The following is an 8,941-nucleotide window of genomic DNA, read 5'->3' on the forward strand; positions in this document are numbered from 1 at the left end:
GCAGAACACCAGTCTCTCACAGCCACCTCGGACGCTGCCTTCCTCCCCCATACCACTCTGATCCACCTCTTGGATCCAGGGATTTCTTTCATCATCAGTGTACAGCATCTTTGGTTTATCCAGTTACATAACTCACTACTCATTGAGTAAGGGAAGAAACCCTCTTTGTTCAAAATGGACCATTTACACATTCTAAGAAGGCAGTTGGCTAAACTTTAGTTCTAGAAATTCACCCTTCCCACAACTCTCGATTCTAGAGGTGTGATTCACATTGCCTCTGAGCGTCTCTCCTCAGACTAGTGAGGCCATCACTTGCCTTTCATTTGGAGGCAGAGTCCTCAGTCCCTGCCGATCTTAAATTACGTCTCTCTGGACCTTGTAACGAAGTCTGAATACCTCTAGTCAAGGACCTTGCAAATTTTTCTAGCACATACTGTCTGATGGGCATGCTAGGACTTATGTTCAGGAAACAACCAACAAAAGCTCCATGGTTCTCTCCCCTCCGCCCCCTTGTCCGAGGCAGGAAATGGCAAGTCAAACTCTCTTGACCGTAAAGCACACATTTTGTCTTCAGATGTTGTCCTTTCTAAGATGAACTGAGACCAGCCCAGCAGGAGGAACCTATTGTTACACTCCCCAGGCTAGAGCAGCCCCTGTTATCTAGGATCTTTGTGTCCAATCTCTGACCCAGGTGTAACTTTCAAGGTGGAATCTTGTCAAGGGCTCTTTAAGAAGCCCAGATACTATTCACTGGGCCCCATTTATCCCATCTGTCCTCACAAAGCTCCGGCTGATTAAGCAGGTGTGAATGTTCCCAACGTAAACCATGGTATTCTTCTCAACAGATCAAGGCAGCTGTCCGGGCACCCCTAGAGCCCATTCACACAGGGTCACGTGAGGCTGTCCTGCAGAGGACCGACAGGTTCACTTGACTTAATCCCAGTTCTTCAAGAACCAGCAAGTAGAGACCTCATGGTCCCTTGCACTATCATCCGAGCTCTTTCTGTTTTGAAATCGGGCTGAGCAAAGAGCCACTGCCACTGCGGTTAGAAAACCTCGGCATCATCAAGATTTGTCTCCAGGTGGTCCTGGACCCCTTGCCCTGAACTCGGGTCAGCCAAGTCAACCAGCGTCTGCCATGACCCTTCCACAGGACCAGGACAGCTCTACGTGCAGCAAGCCTGACAAGCCCTGTCCCCCTTCCTGATGATTCAGGGAGGTGGAATAAGGGGAAAAGGGTAATCAGAGGAAAAATACCACTTGAGATAAACAGGCTTTTGTGGCAGACCAACCTTGGTTCCAGACCTGGTTCTTGCATTTCTTACCTGTCACCCCTTGGACAAGTTACCCAGCTTCTTCCAGTCATTTGACGCATCTGCAAAATGGAGGGATTTCTACTCTGCCGGATCGTGTGAGATCATTGCCGTGGCCCAGCTTTTGTGCCAGGCACACAGGTTCATCCCACCTCGCTGCTCAGTCGAGAGGGTACAGGTGAATTAACGGCAAGGAACTACTTTCCCTTTTACAGTAAACATGCCCAAATAACTGTTCCTTGCTGCTGCCAGAGCTCGTTCCAAAGTACTCAGAACCCCAACAGAATAACAACAATTTTTCCTTACACCTGAGAGACATGAGAGCAGGGGCACTAAAGACCTTGAAAGGCAAATGTAGTGAAAGAGGATTGAGATCCTACTGCATGTTCAAAAAATCACCCACTGACCGTGATTATTTCTTTCTGGCCAACCTGGCACCAACTGCCCATGCCGTGAGCCACCAAGAACAGTGGGTTACAGGCAGCTTGAGGCTATCGATGGTGATGCAGAAAAGCAAATCCCAGGCAGTGGTAAATCTAAGAAGTTCTATCTGGAATGCATTTTATATGTGCATGTGTGTATATATTTTTTTCTTGGCAGGAGACTTACCTTCCAAATTATGTTTCCCTTAGGCTATTATTAAAATAGTGTGCATTTCCCAAACACACACCACTACCAGCAGGGCAGCCCGTAAGTGACTGGGATAGTCTAACTGGGTAGAGTCTAACTGGGATTAAGTGTTTGAAAATACACAAATACACCTCTGTGTGTAGATATGATTGTGTGTATACACACACAAACACACAGGACTTCCAACTCTGTCTGCTAAGAAACACAAGTGCAGAGAACTTTGATCAAAGTCCATAAGACCTTTACAAAAGCATGTTGGGTCAACACACATGTGCTGTTTTTTCAATTCTTTAACCACACCTGTCACCTTTCATCAGCTTTAACCTGACAGGATTGACACATGAAAACCTTATTCTTTACAATGATCCTGTATTATTTTTTCAGAATTCCTAACATTTAAATGTCAAAAGTAGAGTAAAATGGGCATTTAATTCCACACATGGACACTCATGCTGAGAAATGGATTTCTGTAGTTTTTACTGATTAATTCCGAATTTAGAAATCACTTCAAACATTGAGGAAAACTTTAATCTTACATGAAAACTGAATGTGGACATTTGCATATCCTAGTGATTCCTCTACCGCTGGACAGATAAATCACGCAGTAACCCAGACGATCTAGTTACACATTTTCCTAACACTCTCACCTCCATCCTGTGTGGCAGCTGATGGTGCTTCCAGGCATTTGGGCGTGAGGAAACATTACGAGTACTTCATTCTATTAAATATGAGTCGACTCCAGAGCACATTTCATTTCTGAACCATTTCCAAGCATTAAGAGTGGTATTAATGTGCTGTGTTCTAAGAGGATCTTCCCAATCGCTTTTGCCAATGTCTTCTTCACTGGTGATGATATGGAAATAAAGCGCCCAAAATGAAGCTTAATGAACCACAGGCAGCATCCTAATTGTGCACTCCAGGATGATAGCACTACAACGCCCAACTGCTCCTCGTCAAGTCCATGTTTGTTTCTTGAAAAATTACCTAGATTAATCTGGGCCAAAATGCAGTAAAAATCCAAACTGTGGTAGCATGGAGAAGCCATGCCTTTAGAACAGGAATCCATTATCTTTAGGGACCCCTCTTCCTCCTCTCAATACTTTTTAAAGTTAATCTAAAAAATATGAGATGATTGGGTATAATATGCTACCTTTCATGTAAAGAGGCAAAAAAGAAAAATCTATTCATATTTACTTCTATTTGTATAAAGGAACTTTGAGAGAAGATATACTAAAGAACTAATAAGTTTATCTAACGTGTGGGAGGTAACTGGGCAGATGGATGCAGGAACAGGACAGAAACTTGCACTTTGAACCTTTATAGTACGTGTTTTGGTTTTTAAACCCTGTCTATATATTACCTACGTAAAAACTAAATTAGACAAACAAATATTATATGGCATTTGCTTTACCGATGGACTCAAAACTCCTATATTACCAGGTTATCTTTCAGGTATTTTTCACATATATAAAAAGGATTTTTACAAGAAAATAATTAGGAGTTTAAAAGTGGAAACTGAACTTTTAAAGTATAATGTATCACGGAATGCCGAATTATATTTTTCCCACTAAGCTTTAAGTTGGAAGAAACTTCTCAGTGCTTTTTTATTTCAAAAAAGAAAGTTGTATTTGGTAGTCTGGTATTTGCTTGAGAGTGAGTGCACACACACACACACACACGCGCGCACATACACATGCTCGCACGCACGCGCACGCGCACACACACACACAGAGGCTTCCTGTAGTAGTTATTAACATACTACCTTTTAGCTATGCAAATGGACATAGTCTGCCAACACAAAAGGGCAAGTAGAATTTTGTGTAGCACCATCTATACCTATTTTTATTCTGGTTCTGTCATCACATATGATACATTTTACTTCAAAAATTTAACTGTTAATTTTCGTAAAAAATTACCTGCAAACTGTTAGGTTTCTAACACTCAGGAACGAAAGTTCAAAGATTTAAGTCAATTGTTTGTATGCTTTTATCAAAATCATAGGTGCTAATTACTGACTTTTTAAAATAAAGTACAAATCTAAGTGTCGTAAAATGTTGTTTCTTAAGGTACAGATGAGAAGCGACTTTGTAAAGCACGAACCCTTCACGTGCTATTAACTGAGGCTTTGGAAAAGTAAGGTCTCCTCACAAAGCTTTTCTTCTACCTCATATGCTAAACTCTTAGGTTTTAAAATATTCAACTTGCCTTTATTCCTGTTTTGGGGAGGGTGTGGGGGTGTGAGCCTGCCAGCTGGTTAGAAGCCAAGAGTTATCCAGTCAGACCTGAGTGGAAAAGTCTAGGATTTGTTTATTTCATATTCAAGTTCAAAAGCAAGAGACAATTTAAATAATAACAGAGTAACAGGGGAAAAAATGCAAAGAAAGAAAACAAATCAGTTAGACTCCAGAAGAACCTTCAAGAATATTTAATTCGGAAAATGTTATTGGTTTCGAGAACTTGACTGAAAGAAAACAGCTGGGCAGAGTTCAAGGTTTTAAATTAAAAAACAATCTAACAAAGTCTATGGGGATAACTCTTTGAGCCACATTTTGGAGACCAGATTCATTTCTACCAAGTAAAAATAATAGCAGTCTAAGCTAAAAAGGAAATTCCTCACCACTGAGGTAGTTACTAAGTATCAGCACATTTTCCAAGTTCTCACAAGGCAGCTTAGCTATTTACAATCAATTTTTCCTCATACATAAATGGAGCGCCTTTTCAATTTTATGTCTTCTGTGATTTAAAAAATAAAAGAACAAAACACTTATACACACCAGCCAGAATATGCCTATTTTATTAACATCATGCTTTAATAAATAACTGGCTACTTCTAATAAAATTAAGCCTCTGTTGACAACAGCCCCCAATATTCCATTTTGTCCATTCTACAGAATTTGGTGTAAAAAGCTGAAGGAAATGTAGACCCTGAGCTATCAAGTAATTATGTTTCAATATAAAAATAGAGAATTACTCTTACAACTGAAGATTAAACAATAACACAAACAACCTCTCTGTGGGTTTCAGCTTCCGTGGAATTGGTTGGGATCTTAATGGCTGTCTAAAGCAGGAAGAGACTTGCAGAGCGTGATTCTTTCTGAAGACTTCTGGGAACTCTTTTTAACGTGGTTTTATTACATTCTCATAGTTTTATGGGCTGTCATTTGGTAAGGACTCAAGGAAAGAAAGGGCTCCAAAGGGGCCAAGGCAGTGCTTACTTACTCTTTGGCCTGGGACAAGAGATAATGGCCTTTGCCCGTTCACCCGAGTGGCTAAAGGTCATGACTAAGATGTGGTCTTCTCAGCTCTACCTACTCCGACTCCTTCGCCGCCCCCCGCCAAATCCTGACAACACATGAAAAACAATCTGGACACTCAGATCTCCCCAAGTGGGCTGCTTGGCTGATAGGGTAGCACACAGCTGTGAACCACGCATGGCAAGACCCTTGCCTTTCCGATCAGACGGGGCTGGGAGAGAAAAAGACTCAAATAAGACACCTTAAATCTCTTTCATAAAAAAAAAAAAAAAAACCCTGGGATCCAAAAACAAACACAAATACACCTGCTCGGACGAAAACTTTGCTTGAGTGTTGATAGTTACTCCCTGAGCCCAGGCTGTACCCCAGTTCTGGCTAGCCCCCAGACAGCTCCCTCTGTATGACCGGGGTTGAAATCTGCAACAAGAAGGACCAAATGAGATTGTTGGGATATCAATTCAAGGAGGGTCAAGTGTGGACACGAAGACCAGCAAACGGTGGGCGTGCTCACTTGCCTGGATTAAAAAAACCAAACCAAACCCAACCCACCCCCAAACTAAGTGTAAACAAGTGATAACTACGATACCCTGCATGCCTTATATCTTTCGAGGGAGAATGCAACAGGAATCTTCTAGATGGACTACACTTTAAGTATAAGCGGCTTCAAGAAATGGACCCGTGATCTTCGTTTATACAATCCAACTCAACCAAAATGGGTAGTCTGCAGTCTCTTCCAGTCACCAGCTATAAATGAAGTATAACCTTCTTCTTGTATTGATGTTTGAATACAACCTGACAAGTGACTCAGAAGCCCCCCCTTGCGCCTTCACATTCTGTCCTAACTTAATAAACATTTTTAAAATGACCTCCTGTCCTCTCCAGATAAGGCAACTAAAAACAACAGGGATAAATGGCAATTTTACTGCTTGTTGGGCTTTTTCTTTTAATAAGGTAACATGATAAATAAAACCTGCTTCTGTACAGCTATTTAATATTTCAGAGATACGTACATGTTACATGCCAAGAAAGGACCCTGGTTTTCTTGTAAGAAACAAGGTGAGACCGTATTGAAGAAGAAAAAAAAAAACCCACAAACAAACAGAACAAAAACAAAAAAAAACAAACAAACAGAGTGATAAAAATCACAAATGCACAACTAACTACAGTTCTGTACCTACACTGTTAGCCACATTTAACATGATTCTGAGCAAGCAGGACCGACCTTACGTACAAGTCCCCTTTTCCCGCAAAACTGAATGAAAAAACAAAGTCAGCATCTTTTAAACCAGTGGCCACATAGTAAAAACTGTACATTGTTGTCCATTCATTTAAAAAGCAAAGTCACTAGGATGGTATAAAAGTCATAACCGGTGCCTTTTTGATGATGAACACTTCTTCTCTAAGGTTGAGAATTATCTCCATTCTCCCTGCATAACCAGGAACAAGATGCAGAAGACAGTGAGGAGGTAGGGCCGGGCCCCAGCGGGGACCCCAGCGCTGCTGGCTTTATCGCTGACGCTCTTCCCAGAGTGGTCAGTTGCGTTATACTCAAACTCCGAAGGGCACTGCTGATACTCACATCCGCTTCCGCTTCCTTCTCCACTGCTCTCATCACCTATTTTTGAAAAAAAAAAAAAACAATGGAATAGAGATTTCACTCTGCTGCTTCTCATCACAAGGTATATAACAATTTGTCCTTTAGAAGCACAAATGCTTACTGATATCAAAGAAGTCCACATCATTCCCATTATAAGCATTCTTCATTTTACTGGTCATAACTCGAAGAGCCATGATTTGACGAAGGATCAGTATGTCCGGTTTGCTGGTGTCAACCTGGACCTCCGGATTATTGCCCTGGTTGGCTAATCCGTTTCCTGTCACTGCAAACAGGTACCTGCAATGAGGAATGACCCCATTCACATGATCAGTAAAACAAAAAGTTACAGAAGACAGTCAAAGATTCCTGCCTAGGTTCTAGCATTTTCCACGGAGTGCAATGAAATGCAAGTGCTTGCCTTTCGAATAACTTGAATCTCTCCTTTTCCTGGACATACATTATGTTTCTCCAATCTGACTGTGACCTTTTTGAAAACTACCCATTTCGGGGAGGTTGGTGGGTCAGAGTGAAGTGGGTACTTGTCTAACTTACTGAGTATGTAGGGGAGGGACACAGAGCATTGTCAAGTAAGAGAATGAGACCTTTGGAGAACTGGTACTTTATGAGGCCAGGCCATCGAGCACAGGACCACAGGTATAAAACATTAAAAATAATGACACTATTAAAACCGCTCAATCCCTCATTGCAGCTGTAACACGAGCTTATAACCACTGTCACAAACCTTTGACCCAGAACTCTTTGCAAGTAGCTGGGGGCCTTCCTGACACTTCTACAGCAGAGCCAATTCCTAAGAATGTCTAGAAGCCTTCCATGTTGTTGCCACCTACTTGTGAAATGCTTCATGCTGCCTCGACTAAACAACTGAGCAAACCTTCTCTGAAAGGTCTCCGGGCATCTAGGAAGGGAGAGATTGCACACCTGTTCGATGGAGGCTAACCTGCTTTTGCCTTTTCCATTCCAGCAGTCATCCTCATTGCCGTTTCCTGCAGCCATCCTCTCATCGTTGCAGACGTTACTAGGAAGAGAGGACCAGAACTTCTTGGCCTGCTTCAGTTTCTCCTTGACATCAGTAACCTCATTAAGAAAGAGAGAAAAAGAGACCTCTGTAAAATCCCAAAACCACCTACACATGTGCCCTTTTCATCACTGTAAAGTATCTCCAGAGTCTCTCCGTAGTCAGAAGAGAAAAATGCAGATCACACTGATATGTAAAATGTATAAAATCACCCAAAGAATTAACAGGTGAAATAGAAGCTCTGTGAAAACAATGTTGCCTAGTGCCTAGATCCACCGTCCATTCTCGCTCTCCATTAGAACCGCCATCTGAGGCTCACCGGGTCTCACACCCCGGAGATACACTGATACGACACAGTCTCTTCTCGCGGGCTTTTATAACTCAGGATCCAACCTATGTGTTACCCACACTGTGAAACAAAAGGCAGGTGTTCAGATATGCCTCAGCACACCCCATTTGTTAGCCTACGGATGGAATTTCTGAGCTAGGGAATCAAAGAGGCAGATTCACTGCCATCCCTGTGCAAAGTTGCTGGAAAACTTTCACTTGAAAAGACCCAACAGTTGGAAGCGTCCCAAATAAAGATGCATTTGGAGCAAATGTTTTCAGTTCTTTGTCATTAAACACAGCCATTCCTGCCAAAGTGCTCACCAGTCGGTCCAAACTAGTGCCAGCTGCTGTGGTTGGGCGCTCCTCGGGATGAAAGGGTCTGAAGCGGGCACTGAAGGCACTTTCAGAGATGGAACGGGAAATCCGACCAGCTGGGAGAGGCTTAGGGGGTCCACATCCCTGGAAAACCTGTATTGGCATAAGTGTGGTCACGTGATGGAAGCGACATCGCAGGCTGGAGCGGGCCCCGTCCTCTCCTTTCCAGGACCCGGCCTTCCTTACCTTCTGAGACACCTGCACGCTGTTCTCCTGCATGTTCATAATAGCATCTGAAATCTTCACATCGATGGGATCCATGACCGATTCAATGTTGAAAGGACCCTCTAACCTCTCGGCCACCATCAGCATAGCATCTAACATGAGGTTTGGGGCAGAACAATACAAAGGAAATCATTAGCTTGGCCTTGAGTGATCAGTCTGATTACTTTACTGTCTTTGATTC

General features: G+C 42.5%; 1 protein-coding gene across 1 annotated transcript in view; it reads right to left on the reverse strand.

Annotated features, from left to right (window-relative positions):
• Positions 1-4,721: 4,721 nt before the first annotated feature.
• The window catches only part of GPC4 (glypican 4), a 108,304-nt gene continuing 104,084 nt past the window's right edge, over positions 4,722-8,941 (reverse strand). The window contains exons 5-9 of the mRNA XM_029241097.1: positions 8,722-8,852; positions 8,482-8,628; positions 7,753-7,889; positions 6,916-7,091; positions 4,722-6,812 (exon numbers count right to left, since the gene is read on the reverse strand). Of these exons, the coding sequence (XP_029096930.1) occupies positions 6,610-6,812; positions 6,916-7,091; positions 7,753-7,889; positions 8,482-8,628; positions 8,722-8,852 (794 nt within the window). The 3' untranslated portion in view covers positions 4,722-6,609. The remainder of the gene's footprint in view (positions 6,813-6,915; positions 7,092-7,752; positions 7,890-8,481; positions 8,629-8,721; positions 8,853-8,941) is intronic.

Source organism: Monodon monoceros, unplaced genomic scaffold (assembly GCF_005190385.1).
Source record: "Monodon monoceros isolate NGI ecotype Baffin Bay Population unplaced genomic scaffold, NGI_Narwhal_1 Super_Scaffold_22, whole genome shotgun sequence".
NCBI lineage: Eukaryota > Metazoa > Chordata > Mammalia > Artiodactyla > Monodontidae > Monodon > Monodon monoceros.